General features: G+C 43.5%; 1 protein-coding gene across 1 annotated transcript in view; it reads right to left on the bottom strand.

The window, feature by feature from the left end:
* The window catches only part of CASD1 (CAS1 domain containing 1), a 39,265-nt gene extending 20,486 nt beyond the window's left edge, over window positions 1-18,779 (bottom strand). Inside the window, exons 1-4 of the mRNA XM_066630986.1 lie at window positions 18,632-18,779; window positions 5,471-5,567; window positions 3,728-3,848; window positions 2,452-2,496 (exon numbers count right to left, since the gene is read on the bottom strand). Of these exons, the coding sequence (XP_066487083.1) occupies window positions 2,452-2,496; window positions 3,728-3,848; window positions 5,471-5,567; window positions 18,632-18,764 (396 nt within the window). The 5' untranslated portion in view covers window positions 18,765-18,779. The remainder of the gene's footprint in view (window positions 1-2,451; window positions 2,497-3,727; window positions 3,849-5,470; window positions 5,568-18,631) is intronic.
* Window positions 18,780-26,589: the final 7,810 nt, after the last annotated feature.

Raw genomic sequence — 26,589 nt, 5'->3', positions numbered from 1 at the left:
AAGGCATCACATTAGAAGGACAGTGTAGCTTCTGGAATGCTGTGGCTAAGAAATGACCACTTTCCCCATTTCTCCTTCTTCCTTAGGTGAAAGTGCCTTCCCCTCTAGCTGGCACTTCCTCATCTCTAGCCTACACTTCTTTAACTTCCTTTGCTGGTAAGGAGTATAGACTGAATTCTCCCTCCCTCTCCTTTTGTGACTGGTGTCTCCCTAGTAGCAACTTATCAGACACATGTCAACCAAGGAGCCTTGGCACTACACCTCTGAGTGGTCACTGCCCCTTGCTCCCCCAAAGGTGAATCCATCATTCCCCATAGCAATGATTGCAAGAGTTTCCAAGTGCACTATACCAACTGGTGTGGGAGTGTTTGTTGGGAAAAGGGCCTCCAAATCTCCTCAGGCACAATTTGTATAAATTGTTCAGATTAAGTGGGACAAAACCTGTGTCATAGCCTTAGCACCTTTCTTCCACATCTCACAGGCATGGTCCAAATGATATGCTATTTGTAGACAGAGCTCATGGGGTTTCCACTTGGTACTACAGAATCATTTATGGCTCTTGGGCAAGTTCCAATCTGGGCCTGGTCCATTCCTTGAAGGGCACACTGTTATCTCTTTCTCTCTGAGCCAATTTAGTGGCAACATCCACCATCGCTCTGCTAAGCTGGATTCTCAGATATTTCACGCATTCAGCTGCGGGGATGCCATAACCCAGGCAGAACAGCTCAGAGTTGGCCATGAAAGTCATGGCACCACCTCCCATAGGAAATACAGGGAGATATTTGGAGTCTACAAGGACTGGGGTAGGAATAGGAAGAGGAGGAATGAGCCCTTGCTATATGTGCTTCATTCTCCAGAGTATTCACAGTGTGAACTTCCTCCAGTGCAAGACACTTCTCCTCCCCCTTCTATGGCTGCTAGTTGCTTTTCCTCCCTTCAAACCTCCCTTCAAATCTGAACTTCCAGCACGTTTGAACTTCTCTGAACTTTTGAGCAGTTGAGAGTTGTCTGAGCAGTCTGAGAGCAGCAGAGAGAACTTCTGAGAGTTGAACAAATCTGAACTTCATGCATGTTTGAGCCAGAGTTTTAGCGTTTGTCCATCAATGGGCCTTTTTTGCCAGTACTTGAGGCTGACCCTGGTGAATCCATAACTATTTTCTAATGGTAGAAAACACGTTTTTAATTGGTTTTGATTATTTTCATGGTCTCCTTTTCCAGTTTCTTCATTCAGGTTGAGTCTCATTAATTGTCAGGGTTCCCTTCCAAGAACACAATGCACTATAGCAAATCAATTTAAAAAACAAAGTCTCTTTGCTCTCGTGATTTAAAAACAGCCTTGCTGACCTTTGTAATGCACGCAGAGGCAATCAGTGTCTCTCCAAGAGCTTAGGTTTCACTAGAAGGAAGCAATCCCTCCCTTCACCAGGAGCCCCAGCAAGGAGGAAAGAATGGAGAAGGTGATAATCACTGCCATTTAGCCTTCTTTCACGTGCTCAAGGGGAAGGGAGGAGTGAAGCCTGCAGAGAGAATAACTGATGGATTGTCAGTTGGCTGCCCTCTCTGGCATTATTAAACGACTGTTTTCCTTTAATTTAAAGGCCCTTCTCATCAGCTTTGAGATGAGATAGAAAAATCTGTGGATACTTAGGTTATACCTGTAATCACTTGTATGACTGTCTCTCTGCAACAGTAAAAAGCTGTTTTATAACTGCTTTAATCACAGATAAAACTGATTTTAAAGGGGTGCATTTTTTCCCTTCTCCAGGGATCAGGACATTTCTTCTCAATTGCAGGGGCCATTCCTGTTGAGTCAAATCTGTGTACAAAAAATATGTGTATAACAAGGCTGGACCTGTATTTCAAAGCATTTATCCTACAATTTTCCTGATATCAAGCCATACAGCCAGGGAAAAATAGCCCAAAGACAATAAGAGCTTTTCCAAGGTCATCCACTGTCAGTAAGTTATACTTTAATCAATATGCCAGTTTCCTTACTTCATTATAGCCTAGGCCAATGGTTCCTAAAGTCCTAGTTGGACACTGAAAAGATGCTAAGCCTTGGTGGGGGTGGGTCCTGGGGCCAGGTGGTTATTCCAACAGCACCACAGCAATCACGGCACTGGAGGGACCCAGAGGTTTTTCCCTTACCAAGGGGGTCGTGCAGGCCTTTTGAGGGTCTGGGAGGCCTGCAGCCCCCTCCACAGGCAACACGGATGCTTGAAGTTGTTCTGATTGTGGAGGGGGCTGTGGGGTCTCCAAGAATCTCCCCGTGGCCAGTGTGACCCACCAAGTAAGGGGGGAAACCCCTGGGTCCCAGTGGCACCAACAGAACACTCATTACTGGGCCATTCCCTTAAGGGGGAATGGTCCACTTCATGTTCCCGTGGTGGGTCGCAACTCATCACTTTGGGAACCACTGGCCTTGAAGAGTATATGCATATACATACTTACAACTTTAAGTTGGGCAGCTTTGTCTTCAAAAGGAATGTTTCCATGCTGTCAACATAAGAAACACAAATTATACCACTTTCCAGAAATTCATGACATGCAGAACCCCTTACGCTAATGTTAAGTACAAATACAGGAACTTGTCCTGCCCCCTCCAGAATGACCAACTCTTGTAAGCTCCATGCAATTCCCAGTGTTTATTTCAATTATTCTCAGCAGATATAGAGTCCTTTCAGCTAAACAAGAGCAAGCACAATCAGATGCCTGCATTCCAGGCCTAGTGCTTGACCAGCTCACATTTTTCTAATTCTCAAGGGTGGAAATTCCACCACTGCCCTACTAATGGCACAGAAACATACATCAAGCATCTCATCCAGTTTAGGATTCAGGCTGTAGAGGCCCTCCTTAGGCTACCCTCTGCTTCCAACTTCAGTCTTCCTTATTTAACAGCACCTGCACCAAAGTCAAAGCCAATACCCTACGGGCGCAATCCTAACCCCTTGTGTCAGTGCTTTCCAGCACTGCCATGGCGGTGCCAACGGGACATGTGCTGCATCCTGCAGTTGAGTGTCACTTATGGAGGCCTCCTCAAAGTAAGGGAATGTTTGTTCCCTTACCTCAAAGCTGCATTGCCCTTATGACAGTGCTGGAAGGCACTGACATAAAGGGTTAGGATTGTGCCCTATGTCTCATATCCACTTCCAGAGCTCCTTCCCTTCCCACTTCCATGCTGCAAACTGATTGCCCTAGCATCATTTCACTTTTGATCCTAAAATTATTTGGATTTATAGGCCACGATAGAATAAAACCATTTTTACCTGACATTTTGCCTACTGCTATGATAGTCATTTTCAAAGCACAGCAGTAGGTGAAACAAAAGGTAAAAATGATTTTACTCAACCATGATCTATAAATCAAAATAATTTTATGAAAGTGTTTATATTATGTCACTTTGCATGCTACAATTAACCTGAGCAGGATATACCCAGGACATGGCTAAAGCAGGATATACCCAGGACATGGGGATGCAGGTGGCCCAACTGTCCTTATGCTATCAGATTTGAAATTAGATTTGAAAGTTCCCAATTGCAACTGTCAGTGTTCCACTACCTCTCCAGCTATTAGTTCTTTTATCTACAAGAGATTTCTTTAATAGTTTTTCCCCCTCAAGTTCTCATTCATTAATTCTTTTACTGCAATGCCTGCACATCAAAGTCCTCAAAAAAATCTAATCTTTTCATTTTATAAGTAACAAAAGAATAAAATTAAAAAATCGTACCTTGTTTCCTTTCCACTTAATTTGTGGGTTTATGAGTTTTATAAAGGAGTAAAATAGCTCACGAATTCTAGAATCGCCTATAAATGCAAGATGCTTCTTCACAAGGCAGTCTTTTGCTTCACTGTAATAGCAAATAATACATTATGTGCCTTAAGTATGACAGTGCAAGAGTAATTTTAAATAAAAAGGGTATTTTTATCCCTGCTAACTGGGTAAGAAGCACTTTTCAAATGGGTGCTCCTCTTTTAGCAGGGGGAGAGTAACTGGCCCTCCTCACCCCAGCAGTGTCTTTTCTAGTGGCTGTCTGCTGGCGTTCTTTTGCATCTTTTTAGATTGTGAGCCCTTTTGGGATAGGGAGCCATTAGTCATTTGATTTTTCTCTGTAAACCACTTTGTGAACTTTTAGTTGAAAGCAGTATATAAATATTTATTATTATTATTATTATTAATAATAATAATATTATTCTATATAATATTATTAATAATAATATTCTATACTTTTATTATTATTATTATTATTATTATTATTATTAACACCAGCTCATACACTAAAGTACATATTTCATTCTTGTTTTATCAGTTTTGTTAAATGGATTCTTCACAAATGCTGAAGTGATTCCAATCTGATTTACTCTGAAGCACCACTGAAATCAATGGAACATTTCAAGATAGCTACATTTAATAAGGAAATTATTAAAAACGTATTTTGTGCTCAGTTATAAACAGAGTCCTTCCATGCTGGCATTCATGTTTGCAATTAACAGAAAGTTCTTCAACAAGGTTTCATATTGTGCTCACAATGGTAAATATCCTATTGCCATGTAATAAAGGAGGTGAGAGGTGATCTACCTTCCTCCTCAGTTTGGAACTGTACTGTGCAGCTACCGAGAAAATCCCCTTGCTCCTATTCCACTTATGCTGAAAGCTAAAACTGGTTGTTTTGGCAGTGGACATCAGTGGTACATGAAGCTTCTTGGCCATCATCATATTCATCATCAAAATTAGTCACAGCCTTTCCTACACCTCTGGAGATTTGATGGTAGATATTAACTGCATCCGAAGTGCATCTACAACAGAACAAGCCCCAGCATTTGCCTTGTATGCAAACAAGTTGGGATTGTATCCCACCTTCAGAACCTTGTCTGTCTACACAGGACAAGCTAGAATTCACCAGGTTCAGACATTATGGCAAATTCTAGCTTGTTCTAAGCAAGGAACAGAAACACAATCCCACTTTCCCTCATATGTAAAGCAGTGTGAGAAACAATTGCAATTGACACTAATAAATGCCACATGGAATCAAAAGTAAACCATGGATCTGCGTGACAACTAAATCAGAACATTATTATTTTTTATGTTTCACCACTACTAGTAACAGAGAAAACTAACTAACACAGGGGACTGGAGCAGCATGCTCAAGCAGCACGCACATTACACTGACTTTCAGCTTTCCAAGGGTGCAATCCTAACCAACTTCCTAGCACTGACCTAGTTGCAATGCAACCCCAAGGTAAGGTCACAAATATGTCCTTATCTTGAGGAGGTCTCCTTGACTTCCTCCCCACTGCAGTGCAGTGCACGCCACGTTGGCACAGCTATATCAGTGCTGGAAAGTTAGTTAGGAATGCGCCCAAAGTAACTTAAGTCTAAAGATATAATTATTCCAGAAGTCAGCATGTTACATCTACCTGTGCATTTAGAATATTTTCTTCAAAGCAAATATGTAATTGCATAATACCTTACCCTTGCTTATATTTATGCATCATACAGCTGTGAGGCTGCCATACTTTCTCCCCAAGAAATCTTCCACGGGAGAGAAGGTACTCACAAGTGTCACCACCTTTATTAAAAAAAGAATACGTTTGAAATTCCTCTTTGGCATTAAAAAATGAACTACATTTTCATTCAGTGCCTTTCAATCAACCTAGGAGTTTACAAACAATCTGTAAACACTGGCAATTTGCAGTCAGACAAAGCTGAGAACAGTATTTGGGCTTCAGTGTATAAAATGCCAGAGAAACATGCTAGTATGCCCTCTATTATTTATATAGCACAGGACACAAAAATTCAAGGATCTGTTGTCTAATTATCTCCCTTAAAGACTGCAATGTAAAACACGAAACGTGTTTTTTGCTAACCTGCAGGTAAAAGAGAGGACACATTTCAATTTTGCTTCTTTAAACTGTCAGGGCTCCATATAGTCCTACTGGAGGTGCAACACCCTTGTCCACAGAGATACCTACATCTCCTAACAGACTTCCTTTCCACTCTTCCCACCCTCCCATGAACAGTAGGCATGTCAGAATACTACATCAGTATTTTGTATTCATTAGTTATTTGATTTTTCTCTGTAAACTGCTTTGTGAACTTTTTGTTGAAAAGCGGTATATAAATACTGTTATTATTATTATTAACAACTCCAAATTCCCCACCCAGACCTCCTAACATCGCTCAGTCCACACATTTACTGCGTATTGTTAGGCTGTACTTTAATTGACCCAGGAAGTAAAGTGCATATATGCACACTACACTTGTTTTCCAACCAGCGACTTCTGTCATTCTGGGTTCAACTTCTTGTTTTGTTTGATGTTAGAGAGGGGAGAATCAGCAATACAGTTACTATTGTGTTAGAGAGGGGAGAATCAGCAATACAGCTCCCCGTTTTGCAATCCATACTCATATATTTTTAGGGGCTCTATGAGCCTATCTGAGGGAGGGGGCCACTAGCAAAACATCCCTCTTTGTTCGGCATTACTTATATTTGAGAAAGTTCAAACAGAATTTTCTAAAGGAGTCTGTTGGAGCAAGTGTGATTGTCCCTGAAGATTGTTGGAAGAAATTTGCACTCGTCTTTTCAGCTTTCAAAGGCCAAAAGGAGAAAAATTTCAGTCTGTTGTGAAGTACTAAGTACTAAGAGTCCATTAACCCCTATGATAATCTTTAAGGTACCACTGGACTCTTGAATAGATGGGAGAGGGCTCTCCTCAGCATTGCCTTTCATGAGTTCTTACACTCTCCCTCTTCTTCACCTATCAGTTTTATGATTTTATACCTTCATAAGACATCTCCTATAAATATTTTTGAGTGTGAAAACAAGCTTCAAACTTCCAGTACTGATATAGTGTTTTATTAAACAAAACACATCTTTATCACAGTCTAAAAAAAAGGCATTGTTTTGGAGTTCAGTTATTAGAATGAACTACTTCAACAACATACACAAAATTACAACGACAAAAGTTTACACTTTCATTTGCATGCAATCAAGCCAGAAAGACAATGTTTGGGCAATCCTAACAACAGCAGATAGTTGCATCACCTCTACTCTGCCCTGTGGCATGAGGCTTGATGGAAAGTTAAATCTACAAAATGAACAAAGGACATTTGTCTAGTAACCATGTGAAACACATGCACTTACAATAATTTTGATATGTTTGCCCTGCTCTTGGCCAGCTTTAAACCTAAATGAAAATTAATAGTGTGAGTAAGATAATCCTTCTGGTGTTGGATTACTTTGGATAACAGCTGTTATTTAGTAAAGAGGCTTGACTGTGATCTGATTCATCCAGCAGAGGCTGAATGATGGACTGTTAGGTCCTGGTTCAGAAGAAAGTAAGGCTATATAAACAGCATCAATACTAAATACATGAAGAAGATAGGACATCCTCTACTTATGCAAGGTACTGACAGCCCAGTCCTAGCCATACTTTCCTGGGAGTAAGCCCCATTGACTCTAATGGAACTTCTGAGTAGACATGCATAGGATTGGGCTGAGAGTGTGTACCATTTGAGTCCTCATGTACCTCAGAAGGATTTCTATTTATAATCAAGATGTTAGTACAGTACTTAACAACAGCATCAATGCCAACACACAACACAGAAGAAATTGACCAATGAGGTGAATTTCTGTTTGAATACCAAAGGTTTTAAGCAGCTGTATACTGAACCAAACATATCTTTAAAGTTAAATGTATTGCTTCTGATATTAGAAACTCTTGACAGAACCTTGTTAACATATTATTATAATTATTACTTTTGTCATAAGTACAAAATAATAAGTATTAATATTATAAATAAAAGTTTAAAAATTACAGACGTTTTTCCTTTTCACAAGTACTCTACTTCCTCTTCTTTGCCTTTAGGCTGCTAAATTTTTCACATTTAGTCTTTCAAAAAGGAGGGTGATGTGAACATATACTAAAAACAGAGTTGTACGCTTTAAGTTTCTATTATTCAAAGCAAATATAAAAGCAATACATTTAAAGGGGGGGGAAAGTTCAGAGAAATGAAAAATAATTCCCTCACTTCCTGCTACAGACAACTACATATGGGAAAGTCTTCACAAGATATACACTGCACTAAAGGCTTTATTTAAATATTTGTTGTGACCAAATAATTTATGCTGTGGTTACATAAAAAATGATAAGTAAGACAAGAACAAATAATAGAGGCACATCATTTCCTGATGAGACAAGGAAACAAGAACAGAACCTCATTCAAGACAATGTTCAAAGACTCAGTAGCTAAAGAATGGTGAATGAATGATGCCATCAAAAACCCATGGCCACCAAACAATGTTGTCATTTGAAGGAAAGTACTTTCAGTGCATAATATGCTACTACACTAAGGCTCAAATCCTAGCCAACTTTCCAGCACTGACATAGCTGTGCCAACCGGGCATCCTGCAGCTGGGTGGCTGTCACAGGAGGCCTCCTCAAGGTAAGGGAAGGTTTGTTCCCTTTCCTCAGCACTGCATTGCCTTTACCTTGGTGCTGTAAAATTAGTTAGGATTGCACCCTGAGAGTACTCCTGGGTTACAATTATATTTTTGAGAAGCAAAAGGATAAAACACTAGAATGTTTATCAGAAACAAAGTTGCTACCTAGACGCGAACTCATTTTCAATGGAAAAAAAAATCTGGGGCTCTGAATTAAATGAATTCTTCCTATCCACACGTTTCACTTGATTTCAGCAAGTTGCAAGTTTTCGAGAGACACTTTTTATCTAATCCACTAGATCCAGCCACAGCATGGACCTCAATGAAAGGAATAAGGCTTCCAATGGAAGAAAGAATTGCTGTTTGTTTGTATTGGTTTGAAAGCTATTTATCTTGGTTTGGTTACTTAAGTATCCTTTTTTGTACAATACAGAATGTACTTTAAAGAAATGTTGGCATTTTATTAATTTTTTTTAAAAGACACACTATCTAGGTGTTCTAGTAATACAAACTTTTTCTTTATCTGGAATCAATATACAGGCAGTATGAAAGATTTGCAAGGCTAAGTAGATTTTGGCCCAAATCCTAACCAACTTTTCAGCTCTGATATAGCACATGCCCCATTGGCACAACTGCATCTTGTAAGTTGAGGGGCAGTCACAGAACTCTCCTCAAGGTAAGGGAATGTTTGTTCCCTTACCTCTGAGCTGCCTTGTCTTTACCTAGGTGCTGGAAAGTTGGTTAGGATTGTGCCCTTTGTTTGATAAATTCCTGGTAAATTTTTCATTTGGGGATGGATGGATGGAAACCTTTATTGGCATACAGGGATGAACAGTTTCTGGGGACACAGAAAAGTCATACAGATAATCCAAATGTTTCTAAATTGGTACCATGATTTGTAGGGTTCCATGTTGCTCTAAATACCTGTTTGGAAGTTAGGAAACTGAATTCATACATCAGAATTCTCTGTGCCAAAGAGGAGTAGTGTTTCCCAAATACTTACTAAGGGAGATAAATCTTTCCTGTGTAGTGCACATGCGTGTGTGTATGTGTAACTAGAAAAGTAGATTATGAAGAAATATTAGACTGATAGCAGTTTTGCAAAAATGTGAGCTATTTATCATAATGGAAGGAAACTACAAAATCAAGGGTTAAATATTAACAGAATATTGTTCAATCAGCTCTTCATTTTACCATAAGTATTTACTGTTTTTAAAAAAAACCTGCTTTCAACAACTGAAAAACGGTAACCCTAAATGCAATCAATTACGAGCAGTTGGGTAGCTGACAAAACATTAGGTCAAGCACATGTAGCTCCACTATGGTCTTCTTTTTTCCCCCCAACTAGCTTGAAAGGTATGGATTTTAAAAGAAAAAGTGGTGGAGGTGGAGGACTTCAGCCCTGTTATTTCCAATCCTGTAAGTCATCCCTCTTCAATAGCTCCTCCCCCATCACAGGGTTCAAAATATGATTTCAAGTAGAGCCACAGCAGCCAGGAACAGAGTTAAGCATTTCCTCTCCCCATGCCAGTTTTTAACTTAAAACTGTTCCTTGGCCAAGTTGCTTTTCTTTATTTTCAAAATGGAGCTGGTTCACTACAAGCATTTGACATAACAGGTAGTTTCCACATTATTGACTTTAATTGCATTTTGTGCCAAACATTTTTAAGACTGACACCTATTATCTAGAAACTACAGGTAATATAGTACTGGTCTAGGACACATCTTCCTTCACCTAAACAGTGATCTCAGCAACTCCATTTAAGAATAAACACCTATGATATTGGATCAGCTAGGAAATGTCTTAGCCAAGGAGAATTCCCCCACCCTGGCTCAAGTTGTAGATGCCTCCCCGAGTCAATATGTTGCATCAGAGACATTTCCTTACTAAGCTTTTGGAGGGCAGGTGTGATGACATAATGATCAGGGTGGGCTCTGTCCCTGAACAACTGAGAGCCCAGTCCTGAGCTCTGTGCACCAGCCTACTGTCGGCGCGCACAGTTAAAAATGTGCTGAAAGGTACGTTTGAGAGGCTTAGCATCAGCCCAGTGCCGGAGCTAGCCAAGCACCAGTCGAAAACCAGTGCTCTGCCACTCCACAGTTGCCCGATCTGCTGGGCAGGAGAGAGGTAGGTAGCATATGGGGAAAGCGGAGAGGAAGCGTTCTGGGGGAGGGAGTGGGGCGGCAGGAGGATGGAACCAGTGGAGGTCAGCTCCATCAGACCCTGAGCTCTGTGTCGGACTGTGCGACATGACATTGCACTCTTTGATTCCGTAGCAGCTCCAGAGCTGCCGAAAAATCAAGTAGCCCCACTGCAAGGCTATTTCCCTTACTCGCGGGAAGGGGACAAAAGTCCCCTTTTCCCGAGGAGGCGGCAGCAGCTTCATGGGGTGTGCTGGATGCCACAGGAGCCATTGTGGTGCCATGGCAACCCCGCACTCCAGCAGCTCAGGACTGGACTGCCCGCCAGTGAGAATACCCCTACCCTGTTATTTTATTCTTAGAAAATCTTAAAAGAGATTTTGTATCATCATCAGAATAGTTATTTAACCATGAACTATTTCACTTTATGCATTACAGCGCAGATATATTATCCTAAAAATATCCAAGTTTACCAAACACTGCTAGCCTCTACAAAAATACACTTTCAACTTTAAATCTTCTTTTAAATGTTTGACATGAAATGTATATACAGGATTGATATAAACCAGCAGGAGAAGCTTAAAAAGCACAGCTGTTTTAAAGACATTATTAAACTACAGAAGTACATGAAGAGCAAGTTCTTATGCTTTGCTACAAAAAGACAGCAGATCAGAAGATCCAATGTTAGCATGAAAGATTTCCCAACCACCACTGGGCCACCCTACCCCCATCCAATTTCACCCTTCCCCGTCATTCTCCCCACCTTTCCCATGCTCCGAAATGACTCCTTGCTGCAGGGCCCCACATTTACTCCATCTGGTGGCCACTCCCTCTCCTACCATCATGAGAGGCCAGCTCCCACCCATGCTGACCTCAGTGCCAGCAGCAACTACTGCTGGGCTGTGGCAAAGTGCTTTACAGCATTTTCACAATGGCCATAAGAGCAGTGCTGCAGCATGGTAGGATTAGGCCCTTACTCAGGAGAAACTAATAATCAGTTCAACAAACATGCATTGACTTTTGTCTCTGAGGTTTTGTTTTTCAAGGAAACCTTATTTTTCTATAGCAGTGTGCAAGAATCACCTTTTTAAACACTTTTTTACACTTTTTACAGAAGAAATTTTGTAGCCTAACAATTTTTTTATTAACAAAATCAAGTCTATAAGAACCGAGGCCAAGCACCTGAAATGGTGAAAGTGATCAGGAACGGGCAAGTTCAAACATTTTGATAAAATGTTTCATGCATTAGTAAGGCGGGATATAAATCCTAAGAAGAAGAATAAGTAATAATACTGAATTTAGAGTTCCACTATAACCCATGAGAGCCAGAAAAGTATATAATGCACATTTATTATTGCACATTTAAGCAATTGAGGATAAGGACTTGCCTTCACCCTTAAAGTTCCAATGTTCAAGGCTGTTCACTGGTGCAAGCTCTTTTCATTTCAGCAGTTTTTTTCGCCCATAATATGCAACAGGATATGTTTTGGTTAGTTTTCCTTTCCATACTTCTACTCACTTCAAAAGCCTAAGTCTTTTCTCCCATTGCTTCTAGTTATCAGTAGGTGTGTGGCAAGATTTGAAACAAATATACTGCCTTCTAAAATTCATAATCTATCAAATTTTTCTAAAGTCTGATGTAAGACAGTACATCATAACTGCAAGTAATTCAAGATTAATATTATAAATCCTGTCATTTGCATAGGCAAGCTGAACTTAATGTGACCTTATGTGGTCACAATTTTAATTTCACTTATAATACAGTGCTGTATTTTCAACTCGTAAACTTTTTGAAAACAGGAAGAGCCAGTTTCATATGTCTCTGTTCCAAGAATCTATGCATGTACAGAAAGCTGAAAAACCAACAGCTACAATTACCAACTGAAGACATGGAACTGAGTACAGACTGGCCCTCAGTATCAGCAAGGGATCCGTTTCTGGACCCCCATAGATACTGAATCCCATGGATAATGGAATCTGCTGGTAGGCTGTTAGAGGACTTCCAGACACAATTGGAAGTGCCTTCTGGTCACAACCAGAGGGGTTCTGAGGCCCAGAGAGGCCGTGCGTGAAAAGTGCAAGTGCCTTTCCAACACCTTTGGGAGATTTTCAGAGGCCCAAAGAGGCTGTGCATGGCCTCCTCAGGTCTCAGAAAGCCTCCTGGATGCAATTTAGAATCCGCACTAAGACAAATCTGCAGGTTTCAAATCCGCAGATAAAAAGAGCCCACCTGTATTTGTATAGCTTTCCTGGCAATAACAGAGCTTGAATTTGGAGCCCACCGCACTTTTATAACCAAGTATCATATTATCAAGTGACAATAAGAATGGCTGAGTGAACCATCATATAAAACCAGATACAAAATTCAAAGCAAAAATTGCAAAACTATGCCTGATTTATTTTGGACACATCATGCATGCAAATTCACTAGATAATCAATGATATTATGAATGGTCAGTGGAACAAGAGGCAGAGAGAATATACTGGCTTGATACCATCAAAACAGATTTAAAGATGAATGTCCAACAACTGAAAGAAGCTGTGCTTGACAGGGTAGCATGGAGAGCTCTCACCTATAAAGTCACCAGAGTCAGACACAACTGAATGGATAATGCACAGAGAGAGAGAGAGAGAGAGAGAGAGAGAGAGAGAGAGAGAATTGAAAGGCACTTCCCAACAGTTCTGGGAAATTTGAACAGGTAGTTTCAGGGTTTCTGATCGGAGCAGATCATATGTTGAAAGTACTTCAGCCTATTCCAATCCCTGCCCACACAATACATAGAGACCAGTACAGGGCCAGCATGAAGTATGCACAGCTACCTCCTCAAATATGCTTACTTTGAAATAAATTTCACTGGTTTTTGTGATGAATACCTCTTCCCCCCCATCTATTCCCCTTTAAGTAGAGCTTCAGTGTACAGTCCAACCAGAAACAGGCTTCTCTGAGACACAGAAATCAATGTTACAGAAAGACTGCACAGCCAAACAGATAAGTTGCATTGTGTTGGCTGGACCCAGGAGAAGACGACAGCCCTAGGTAGACAGGTAGGGCAGGAGGTCTGGTCTAGAGGGTAGAGCCTCCGTTAGCCCGAAGATAATATCAGAAGGTCGCCAGTTCGAGGACACCAGCAGCTCCCTAAACAGCTGAGAATGGCGAGACCTTGAAGCAGCTGACAAGCCCAACCGGAGGCCAGAAGTGAGACCAAACCAGGAAGATCCATTCCGAAATGTTGTTGGTTCCTGAAAGAGAGAGCCTCTATGATTGTAAAAATCCCCTTGAGGGATTTAGAAACGCCTGCCTATGTAAACCGCCTTGAATAAAGTCAGAGAAGTAATCCGAGGACCAGAAAGGTGCTATATAAATACCTTGTTGTTGTTGTTGTTGTAAACCACTTGGGCATAGGACTGGGCATCCAAACCTACCTGACCCAGTTAGAGGTCAGACAGGGGTCCCTAGGTGCTCATAATCTAATCACACAGAACCTCAAGAAACTCAAGATTTCTTAAAGTCAAGTCCAAGGATTTTTGAGTATGTTCTGGCTTTGCTCCCTCAGATATGACATCGCATCTGCATGTGGCTAAGCTCTCGCTTTCCTCTTGGGAATCAGAGAGCTAGAGATCACAGAGCTCCTCAAGATAACTTTGGAGTAAGTATCAGTTAGGAAACAGTTTCAGACATATTAGAGAATTAGTTAATTTAACTTTGTCTGCAATCACCTGTTTGTATTTTGCTAAGAACTGCACAGGGGCACTACCAATGCCCAAGTCATTTCTGTAGCCTGATCAATTTATTCTTTCCTCTTTATTATTCAATGCCCCTTTTGTATTTTTAATAAAACTCTAACTATAAATCCCTTTCCTTGCCTGTGGCTGGTTAAACTCAAAGCATTGCCCAGTGTCCTAGATGACAAACTGCAATGTAGACTTTCCGGGAATTAGCCAAGTAACTGAGAAGGCAGATTTCCAGGATGGTCTCCCTCTGACTGGCTTATCTTCATAGTGACAGCATAGTCTACCAGTTTTTACTCCATCATAGGGACAGGTACAGAATAGGAGTGAAGCACTGGCCTCAGGACTTCCTCTTTGATCATCACAGCTTCAAGTGGGCAGTTCAAGGAAGTGTGCTTAGATTTGCAGGCTTACAGTTCAGTCTATCCCAGGCTTTTCTAGGCAAACAACAAGAACAAGACAGGCATGGTGTATATGTCAGATTCATACCAGACCCCAAGAACTTGCTCACACAGATACACTGAAATTATTACTTAACACATACTGATTGGAGTACAATGCGTTCCACTGAATGTTGATGTGAACAATGTCTTGTATAGAGCTGCAAGGACTCAAGATGAAGAAAACATATCTTCAAAGTGATAAACCGGTAACTTTACAATGCATCTGCACAGAACTTTATTTCAATTCTTAGGTATGTTCATACAAGGCACTGACCCCTACAAATCCCGTGGAATCATGCATCATAGTGGATTGTTTATTTAAGCACTTTCTAAATGAAAGGGCATACTAATTGATTCATATAGCCATAAAAACATATTGACTTAATGTTTTATTCTGAGAACAGGATGTTACACCCAAGCATTGTGATGTTTACAGCTGTCACATTTTTTTTACGCCCAGAGAAGGAACTCTTTCATAATACATAAGTCTCTTTTAAACTAACAGCCATGACAAATTTTGTAGACAGGTGCTAGTTGAAATCAACACTATAAGGTGCTTTTTCTTTCCAGTGCAGCTTTCCATATAGTCTGCCCTTTTCCATTATACAATATGTAATTCAACTGCCTCAACCCAAAAGTTGTTTCTGGGTAGATCAATGTTCTATATAAAATGGAAGGAAAAAGTCAATGTTCTTTTATTGGTAGCTAATCAGACATATTGACTCTGAGCCAGGTACATGGACCCGCACTATCTGCGAGGGTTCCATTCCTGGAACCCTCATGGATACTGAATTCTGTGTGAAACCAAACCACATGGGGTCCACTGAGCTCCGAATGCAACCGGAGCCTTGTTCTGGTTGCATCTGGAGCTGTTCTGAGGCCTGTGCAGGCTGCATGCAGCCACAGAGTAACCTCTGGAGGTCCTAGAAGGTCATTTCCAGAAAACTGGAAGTGCCTTTCTAAGATCTCCAGAGGCCTTTCAAAAGCCTTGGGAGGCCACTTCTCCAAAGGGGACTGGAGCTGTGCTCTGGAAGTGCCACCCTAGGACCTCTGGAGGCCATTCTGAGGCCCATGAAGATTGCATGCAGCCTCCACAGGCCCTTCTCTGGAGGCATTCGGAGCACAGCTCCAGTTGCATCCAGAGGCTTCAGGCTGGGCCAAATGTAGCTCAATTGGGGGGGGTCGGGGGGTCGGGAGGACCTTCGTTGTGCCAAATCCATGGATGCAAAATCCACGGATAAGTAGGCTCAACCTGTAGTTACTGGGCAAAGGTCACCAGATAACACCTTGTGCTAGTCTCTACTATCAAGCCAAAATATGTATATAAATTACACTGCTATATTGATGATTGATAAAATTTTCCTCACAAATTCTTCTTTATAAAGCAACCTTTCATAAGAGAACATAAATTCTGTTTTGAGAGATATATTTGCATTAAGTATCGATTATTAAGTTGTTTTAAAAGAAAAAATTACATCTAAAATTAAACTGCCAAATTTAAAAAAAAAATTAAAAATCAGATGCATAACCTGCAGCAACGCCCTTCTGTACATGCAACCGACTTGGGGCATCTGGAACTGCACACATGGGAAAGTTAAATGGTGTTCCTTCATATTTTCCATACTCCCAACTTGCAGTCAACAAAAGCTCCAGAAAGTTCCTGGAAAGCTAAGCCCGTTGATCTAAGCTAGTTGATCATACTTCCACAGTGCAGTACATCGTTTTATGATAGTGTGATGTAACAGCTAGAGTTGGATTTGGGTGAATTCAGTTCTCCTTGAAATTTCACACTGGTATTAGAAGCTCATGTTGTGGTATGGGCCAAGCTACTACCCTAACAATTTATCTCACTGGAAGAAGGAGCAAGATACACATGTAGCAAATGGGGGGGGGGGAATTCGACTAGAATGTTGAGGAAGGGCCAGCTCCAGGACTGGTGGGGTCCAAAGTAGAACGCTCAGAGGCTCCCACTCACCAGGCAGCTGCAGCAACTGCAGCCGCAGCAAGCCAGACACTTGTGGTGCGGCACACAAAGCATGGCACCCAGAAATTAGTTGGCAGTCACACAACTACTTCCAGGAGGCCAATTTAAGGCCAAACAGTCCCAGGGGAGGACAGTTCCATGCTCTGCTGTGCTGCCCTCCCAGACCGCCAGATGCTGCCTGCAGCACTGACAGATCTGCCTGCCACTCCAGTTTGGGGGCCCCCAAAGAACAGGTTCAATGTCACCACAGAAGCCACCTTGCCCTAAGGGAGGTGGGAGTCTGTTGGGGTTCAGACAGGGACACCTGCTTTCTTGACCACTGTGCAGAGCACCCTGCTACCTCTGATCCTGATTGCCAGAATGCTTCTGGAAAGCAGCTGTATAACACATGGCTAGCTAAAGGACCAAACCGTTCAGACAAGGAGGCATTAAAAGTGAGGGTTTTGGAGCAGTGAGGAGCTCTGACAACCCCCAAGTATTTAGCCTGTTTGGCTCATAAACACACACACCACAAACAACATCACCTTTTCCTACCCCCATGATCTACCTCAGTGATTTTCAACCTTTTTCATCTTATAGCACACTGACAAGGCACTAAAACTGTCAAGGCAGGACTGGTTTTTGAGAATTGACAAGCAGACTGTACTGCCAATGGGGGAGGGCTCATATCCCCCAGTGGATCTACTAATAAATGACCTTCTCCCCCAAACTCTCGCAGTACACCTGCTGGCCACATTGGCACACCAATGTGTCTTAGCAGAGCAGTCAAAATTTGCTGATCTACCTCCTCTGCCTGTGCCTGAGCAAGCAATTGCTTTCCCCAGACCTGCCAGTTCACACATACCTCCCTTGTTTACATTGCGCAGCCCTAATTAGCTTGTGCAGACCTCCAGGCAGGAATTTTCATGGAAGAGCCGCCCTCAGGGCCAAATCCTATCCAGCTTTCCAGCTCTGATGCAGCTGTGCCAATGGGACATGCAAGCTCTGCATCCTGTGGTGGGGGGGCAATCACAGAGGCTCCTCCAGGTGAGGGAATGTTTGCTCTCTTTCTTTGGGACTGCAGTGCTGTAGCACAGGAAAGTTTGGGCCCCAGGGCACAATCCTATGCATGTCAACCCAGAAGTAAGTCCTATTGTGTTTGATAGGGCTTACTCTCAGGAAAGTACAGCTAGGATATGCAGCCCGAGAGCTCAATCCTATGCATATCTGCTCAGATCTATGTTTCATTAGTTAATGGGGCTTACTCCCAGGTAAGTGTGGATAAGATTGCAGCCTCACAGCACAATCCTATGCACCCAGAAGTAAGTCCTACTGTGCTTGATAGGGCTTACTCTCAGGAAAGTGTGGCTAGGGTATGCAGCCAGAGAGCCCAATCCTAGGCACATCTACTTAGATCCAAGTCTCCTTACAGTCAATGGGGCTTACTCCATTAAAGTCAATGGGCATTACTCCCAGGTAAGTGTGGACAGGATTGCAGCCTCACAGTACAACCCTATACGTGTCTACTCAGAAGTAAGTCCCACTATGCCCAAAGGAGCTTATTCCCAGGTAAGTGTGCATAAGATCGCAGCTCTGGACACCTATCCTCGCTTTCCTGGGAGCAACCCCCATTGCCTATAATGGGACTTACCTCTGAGTAGACATGCATAGCGGCTCTGAGGATGCAATCCTACTTTCCTGGGAGCAACCCCATTGCCTACAATGGGGCTTACTGCCGAGTAGAGGGGAGCTCCCCGCTGCCTGCAGCTGGCTGTCAGTGGGGCGGGTGGCGGGACGAGCCACCTGCCCGCGGGCTCCACCGCCTCCTCCTCGGGGAGGCAGAGGGTGGCGGAGCAGGTGCCGCGGGCAGCTCTCCTCCCGGCGGCCGGCCGCGCGACGAGGGCCCCGCTCACCTTGGTACCGGCGGGAGGCGGCGTGGCAGGCGGCGAGCAGCAGGACGGCGCCCAGGGCGAGCGCCTTGGCGCTCCTCACGCTGAAGTAGTGGTTGATCTCGCGCTTGCCCAGGGTGTAGGCCAGGGCCGCCATCTTTGCTCCTCCATGACAACAGCGCGCGAGGGAGCGGGCGAGCGCGCACGGGCAGCCGCAGCACGGGGGCCCCGGCGAGGGCGAGAGCGAGGCGCGCCACCAGCCGGCGGGGAAGAAGCCCGGCGGCGCGGCCGCCTCGCCGCCGCCGCCGCCCTCCTCCTCCTCCTCCTCCTCCTCGGGGTGCCGCCGCTTCGCCACCGCAACAGGAGGAGCGCGCGCCGCGTCCTCTGCCTCTTGAGGCGGCAGCAGCGGCTGCCCCCAACGGCCCTCCGCCTCCTCCTGCTGCTGCTGCCGCCGCGGCGCCTGGTCCGCTACCGCCCCCGGCGGCCCCCCGGAGACTCGCCCCTCCTCGGCCGCAGACATGGGGGCAGCGCGGCTCCCACCCGCGTCCTCCCCACGAGCGCCGGAGGGACTTGCAGCGCGGGGCCCGAGGGACTTTGGCCCTTCCACACACAACACGCCCTGGGAACAGCCGCCTCCTCCTTCACCTGCCCGCCCAGGGAGGAAAGAGGCACTTTCTGAAGACCTGCTACACACACAACACACACCCCTTTCTAGAATAGCAGCAGCTTCTTCCTCCTTCACCTGCCTGCCCTAAGGACGAAAAGAGATACTTTGTGAAGACCTGTTACACACACACACACTTCTACACAACTCAGTGTTAACAGCAGCTTCTTCCTCTTTCACCTGCCTACTCTAAGGAAGAAAAGAGAAGCTTTGTGAAAACCTGTTACACACACACACCCTTTACACAACAGTGTTAGCAGCTTCTTCCTTTCACCTGCCTAACCTAAGGAGGAAAAGAGATACTTCGTGAAGACCTGTTACACAAACACACACCTATTCTAAACACAACACACCCCTTCATACAATTCAGTGTTAACAGCAGCTCTTCCTCCTTCACCTGCCTACTCTAAGGAGGAAAAGACATACTTTGTGAAGACCTGTTACACACACCCCCATTTACACAACTCAGTGTTAACAGGAGCTTCTTCCTTTCACCTGCCTAACCTAAGGAGGAAAAGAGGTACTTTGTGAAGATCTGTTACACACACACACATTCTACACACAACACAACCCACCCCCTTATACAATTCAGTGTTAACAATAGCTTCTTCCTCTTTCACCTGCCTAGCCTAAGGAGGAAAAGAGATACTTTGTGAAGACCTGTTACATGCACACACATGTTCTACACACATACAACACAACACACATCCCTTTAATAACTCAAGGTTAACAGCAGCTTTTGTCACCAGCCCAATCTAAGGAAGAAAAGAGATACTTTGTGAAGACCTGTCACACACACAAAACTAGTTCTATACACATAGCCACACCCCTTTATACAACTCAATGTTAACAGCAGCTTCTTCCTCTTTCCCTTGCCTATCCAACTGAATAAACAAAAGGCACCACTCCTGTGGGTGGATAGTGAAGTTGTTTACCTGTAAGAACATAAGCCCTGCTGGATCAGGCCAAAGGTCCATCTAGTCCAGCTTCCTGCATCTCACAATGATGCCCACCCAATTCTCACTCAGGGAAGCACACAATTAGCCTGTGGAACTTCCAGCCACTGGATCTTGTGATGGCATCGGGCCTGGATGCCCTTAAAAGGGGATTGGACACATTCCTGGAGGGAAAGTCCATCACGAGTTATACGATGTGATGGGTATGTGCCACCTCCTGATTTTAGAAGTGGGTTATCTCAGAATGCCTGCTGCAAGGGAGTGGCATCAGGATGCAGGTCTCTCGTCTTGTGTGCTCCCTGTGGCATCTGGTGGGCCATTGTGAGTTACAGTAAACTGGACTAGATGGGCTTTTGGCCTTATCCATCAGGGCTCTTCTGATGTTCTTAAGAGACCTGCATCCTTGTACCCTCCCTTGCATCTGGCATTGTGTGGTAGCCTACTTTTGAAACCAGGAGGTTGCACATACCCGTCATGGCTTATAACCTGTGATGTACTTTTCCTCCAGAAATCTATCCAGTCTTCTTTTAAAGGCATTCAGGCCAGGTGCCATCACCACATCCTGTGGCAAGGTGTTCCACATGCTAATGACACGCACGGGTAAAGAAATATTTCCTATGGTTTGTCCTGACTCTCCCAACACTCAATTTTAGTGGATGTCCCCTGGTTCTGGCATTGTGTGAGAGGAAAAAGAACATCAAGAGAGACAGTGAAGGCATCCAGGCCAGATGCCATCACCACATCCTGTGGCACGGAGTTCCACAGACTAATTACACAGGGGTAAAGAAATATTTTTATCTTTCTCTTTCACCTGCCTAACTAACTGATTAGGGAAAAAGCACCCCTCCTGTGGGTGGATGTTGAAGTCGTTCACCCAAAGGAAATTGCAGTCAGGTCCTTGTCTTGTGTCTTTTATCCTACGGAGCTGTCCAGTCAGACTTCAGAACAGACACATGAATTCACCTATCCCATGTTCCTTGTTGAGCCAGGTGCAAAAGACTGAAAGACTGGGGTGAGGTCAGGGTGACCAGATGTCACAGTCGCCAAAGAGGACAAGGCACCCCAAAATATAGGACATCCAAGAAAGATGCAGGACATGACAAAATGAAAGCTAAAAACACCTGTGTATCGATTACATGTGGTTAAGTAAAACACTAAATTACTTATTATTATTACATTTAATACTATATTACATATAATTTATATAATTGATTAATTACAAGAAGGCTATGTGCTGCCTCAGAAACATGCGGTGGCTGGGGAAGCGGGTGAGGCAGCGCCTCCCCACTGCAGTCCTTTGAAAAGCGCCACAGCCGTGTGAGGCACATGAACAGCCACAACCCATGTGCAGAGTGTTGGAGTGGGGCGCATTGGTTGTAGTGGAGTATGTGGGCTGTGAGTGCTTGGATGCCTCACACGGCACTTTTCAAAGGACTCCAGTCGGGAGGCTCTGCCTCACCTGCCTCCCACCTACTGCGTATCCCTGTGCTGCTTGCGGGGCCTGCTCACAGGGAAAAGGAGGACATTTAATTTTCTTTCCAGGACATGAGGCTAAAAATGAGGACATGACTTTGAAAGAGAGGACATCTCGTCACCCTGCGTGGGTGGTTCTTGTCTTGTGTCTTCTCCCAGATAAAAAACTTCCTTTTGTTTGATGCCTCTGCTCTAGAGAAAGCCATTTACTGAAAGGGAAAGACATTTACTTGTCTAGAGAAAGACATTTACTGAACAGGGACCAGCAGTCCAATCCTATTCCCCCTCCTGGGCCTCTGAGAGGAATTTTATCAAGGAGTCCAAGGTTTCTTTTGGGTTCCTTCCCAAAGGGAGAGGGGAAGAGAGGGGAGGAGGAAAAGCAGAGCAGAGGTGATGGTGACATGGGTGGACAGAATGGGGGCTGAGAGGGGGCAAAACAGGGCAAGGAGAGGGTGGTGACACCCATAAAAGTCTTTGGAGCCCAGGTCTATCAGGCTTCCCAATGTGGAGCCCAGTTCTACCTGCCCATGCAGCTTAGGCAGCTAGGTACAGTAATATGGAAAACCAAACACACTGCTAAGTCTCTGTAACATCTCTTAAGCACAGAAAATCATTGCAGAAAATTAGCATCATTGTATTTCAGCTCATACTAGAATGAAAAGTGTACTGTGTATACCAAAACTTCAGCAGCAGCTGTCGTCCTGCAGCTGTGTCCCTGAGCTCCTATATAGTGCTTCATGGTAAGTGGCTCCACAAGCCAAAGAGCTACTATTGCAGGCTGGTTTCCACCCAAATTTGACATTGTGTTAAGAAGTGTCCTATGTTCATTCCTTGGCTTGGTGAATATGGGTTGCAGCAGCAGCAGCAGCAGCCACATGCCCACTTCTGCTCTTCTGGCCTTGTGAATTAAAACTGAATTTTCTTGTGTATCATCAGCTGATTATAGTTCAAAATATTTTTCTTTGTTGTGGATTTTTGTAGAAAGGGCTTTACTGAGGCCCTTTTAAATTGTGTGTGTCAGTCATCATGGTATGACCTACAAAACTGGTGTTGTCTTTTTGTGATTGTCTCCAGAAATTACAACCTTCAGAAGCTGATCTGGACAGTTGTGACCTTTGTAAAAACTTGTCAGAACAGATGCTGATTGGCCCTTGAAAAGCAGCTGTTACTGTTTGCATTCTGTTTGCAATCAGGTATTTCCCACCAGTTAAGAAGAGAGGAAGCAGGTTTCTCCCTATGCCTTGCCTTGATGATTTATAATATTAATTTAAATAAAATGATAGGTGAAGAATATGCTTTGTGATTTTGATAAGGATATATTCTGATAAATCCCCTGGGGGCTGGGGATAAGAATAGGCCCTCAGTTGGGCTGTACTTGTCATAAGAGGCGACTAAACAGCCACTGGGTAGATGGGACTCGTCAGCCTGGGAAGGCAGCTCATCTGAGAGAAGGAAAACTCTGATCCCAAACCTCCACTGCCTTGTGGCTATATCCAGTTATGGAAAAGGCTTCAGGAGTCAACCTCGAAGCAAAATCCGGAGCCGGAGTCCCTGAGGCAGTTCATGGCTGAACACAGTAACATTCTGGCAACTCCTGCGACGCCGCTGGAACCAACCGTATTGGCTTCTGCCTTTCCATTGGACCATTTCAGCGATGTGGAGAGGGGGGATTTGCTGCATGGGTAACAGCCTATCCTCCATACCTACTTTACCCAGGCTTCGTGCACTGGAGAGGACACTCTGTTCCAGAACCACTATTCAGAGCACGATACCATAGTCTTCTGAGACTGAAGGATGCCAACCATATTCTGATAAATAATTGTCTCGCTCATGAAGCATGCCTAGCTGTTCTTTCCTTGAGTATTTTTTTTTTTTTTTTTTTTTTGCAGAAGCACATGATCAAACCCAAGACAAAGTGACCAATGAAGGGTAGCTTCTGATGGGCCTTTTGTCAGTGTCCAGTTTGCCTGGCAGGGACATGAGGTGCGAGTTTCACAGGTGAGGCAGAATCACTCCATTGTACTCCATGGAAAAGCACTGCAGCTCTTCCAACTACTTACCCCAGGGAGGCTCTCCTTACACCAGCTTTCTCAGGTATAGAGAGCCTCCTCAGATGTAAGCTGGCAAGGCAACTGTGGTGATTTTCCATGGACTACGATGGGGTGGTTCTGTCTCACCCACCACACTCACACCGCACATCCCTGCTACTTGGTCCATGACACCACCTCTGCCTATAGTTTCCTTCTTAACAGCAGTGTAGCCGGGAACAAGTGCCTAAACCCCAGGCCTCCTGGTTCAAACCTTGAGATGCCTCACACCATGTTGGCTACACCTGGGTCAGAGAGAATGCATATCGACCATTTCCTAAAATTGTCAGCTTATTATCCCTATGATTAGGGATTCCATAATTGTTGCATTCATTCCACCTGGTTGAAACTGAGAGGGAGGCAAATCTGTTAAGCCCCCCTCCATCAGCTTGACTGGGGACAACCACTGTTTGGCTTCTCCACTGCCTAGATCAGTGATTTTCAACCTTTTTCATCTCATGGCACACTGGCAAGGCACTAAAATGGTCAAGGCACACCATCAGTTTTTTGACAATTGACAAGGCACACTGTGCTGTCACATCCCTCAATGAACCTACTAATAAATTACCCACTCCCAAATTTCCATGGCACACCTGGGGACCAGTCGTAGCACACCAGTGTGCCATGGCACAGTGGTTGAAAATGGCTGCCCTAGATACAGGAAAAAAAATAATAACTGCTTGTGAATGATTCCAGAGAATCCGATTGGGAGAACAAAACTGCATATAGGAGGAAAGCCAATATTCTCTCTCAATGTATTGACTTATTTCACAGTTCAGTTTGCCTTTATCGTATGCTTACCTATACTGAACAGCTTAAGAAGAATATCCCCTCCAAGCTCTTTAATCACCATAATGGATGATTCAAAATAATAAACACTAAACTAAATCCTTTGAATGTCAGGTTCAGCTCAGCAATTCCTTTCCAAGACAACAGATGGCGGTCTGTGGCCATGCATTTCAAACAACTCTATTTTCAAAAATGGCATTTAATTAACTACGTGTTTCAGCTCACACTAAACAAAGAAACAATACCTGCATTTTGGGGGGAAAACCTAAGGAATTAAACACAATTAATATGAAGTTTTGCAGTAATTGTCAGAATGAATTCCCATGTGTCAAGAACTCCATTACAAGCCAAGATTGCTGCAAGGGGGTCTGAACTGAGACATTAATTGTGTTTCCTGGAAAGATCTAGAGAGTTTTATGTGACAGTACCGTTCTTCTAGAAAATATATTTTGTGAAATAACTTACACATAGTGGTGAGGCATTAATCTATTGTACAATAAGTACATTTGGTATGTGCCACAATACTCTTTGTTCATTGAAAATGCATTTTTGTCTGGAAATCTTCTAATCAGCATGTTAATGTATAGCTTTTTTTGGTGTTTGACTTTTCAACAAAGAGAACAATTTTTTTAGGACAGGGGCAGAAAGAAATTCAACAGGAGAAGCTTTCCCTATCAATCCACGTGCATGCGGGGAAAAGGTTTCACCAATGGAATACCCAACAACATTTCAGGCACAGAAACCTTGCTAGGCAACAAATAAACATTGGCAAACAATGAGATCACCAATACTTCACTAAAAGCTGTTTCCCCTTTATTGAGGCTTCAAACTGGATTACCCTTTTTTTGCTTTCCATGATCCTGTGCCTTTTACACCTCTGTGATATGCAGAAAATTAGTGCATGAAGCCCAGTTGTTGAAAGTTTGCTGTTGAAAGACTCAAGAGCCTTTCCAGATAAATTGTTGGCACCCTAGCCATAAGTGGCTTTTATACCAGTATTTTCTAAGTAGGGGTGACTCAGGTAATTTACAAGCAGAAGATGAATGTATGATCATTTTAAAAATAGGTTGTAAACTTTTAGTTGCTGTATGTTCTTTTGTTTGTGACCTATCTGTCTAGCTTTTTTTTTCTCCTCTGTGTATAGTATATAATATTGTATGTATAATATAGTATGTGTATAGTATATAAATGAATGGGGGGAACCAAAACCATAATGCAGTTCTATTTGTGCTTTGTTGCATGCAATAAGTATCCCCATCTACCTTAAAAGTAAACATCAAAGGCAATGAGAACCAGATACAAGTCAGAATCAGCTGCACAAACACATTTCCTTGCTGGGTTGAGGTGCTAGCACTGCTGGTTTTCAAACTTTTCAATCCTGGAGACCTTTACACACCTAAAAGGAGTCTGGGGAAATCCCAAAGCGCTGGTACATGCATGGAGTGGCACAGATCCAAACCCAGTGCTGAATACCAGCAAAGAGCTAGAACAGAAGGGGAATGAGGAAGAAGATTCATAAATGGGGGAGGAAGGAGGGAAGGATGAACAAACTGGGCAAGGGGCAGATGGCAGCCACTTACGGTGTGCTCATGGAGCCACAGGACTCCGAGGGGCACACTTTGAGAAACTCTGGCTTGCATTAACCATTGGTCCTTTGATGACCTGATATCAGACACAGGTGTACTAGAAAGGGACGAGCCGAGATCTGGGATTTCTCCTACCATAGGAGTGGTACTGTCATCAGCAGGAGCGCCTCTGTGATGCCTATGAAACATTTTTCAATATGACCTTAGTGGAGAAGAAAGGGTAGGCTGAGGCAAACTGAGAAATTTGCCTAGAGGCATACATAATGTCTTGGGCCTTCTCAAGAACTATATTAGAGGCAATACGTAGCCTTGTAATTTAAGGTTACAATTCTGGGAGTGTATATTTATCTGGAAGCAAGTCCTATTGAACACAGCGGCATTTGCTTCTGAGTAAATGTGCATAAACTAGCCCTCTAATATAGCCTTT

Source organism: Tiliqua scincoides, chromosome 5 (genome assembly GCF_035046505.1).
Source record: "Tiliqua scincoides isolate rTilSci1 chromosome 5, rTilSci1.hap2, whole genome shotgun sequence".
In the NCBI taxonomy this organism is placed as follows: Eukaryota; Metazoa; Chordata; class Lepidosauria; order Squamata; family Scincidae; genus Tiliqua; species Tiliqua scincoides.
The sequence above is the reverse complement of the archived record's forward strand: the minus strand, read 5'-3'. Positions and strand labels throughout refer to the sequence as shown.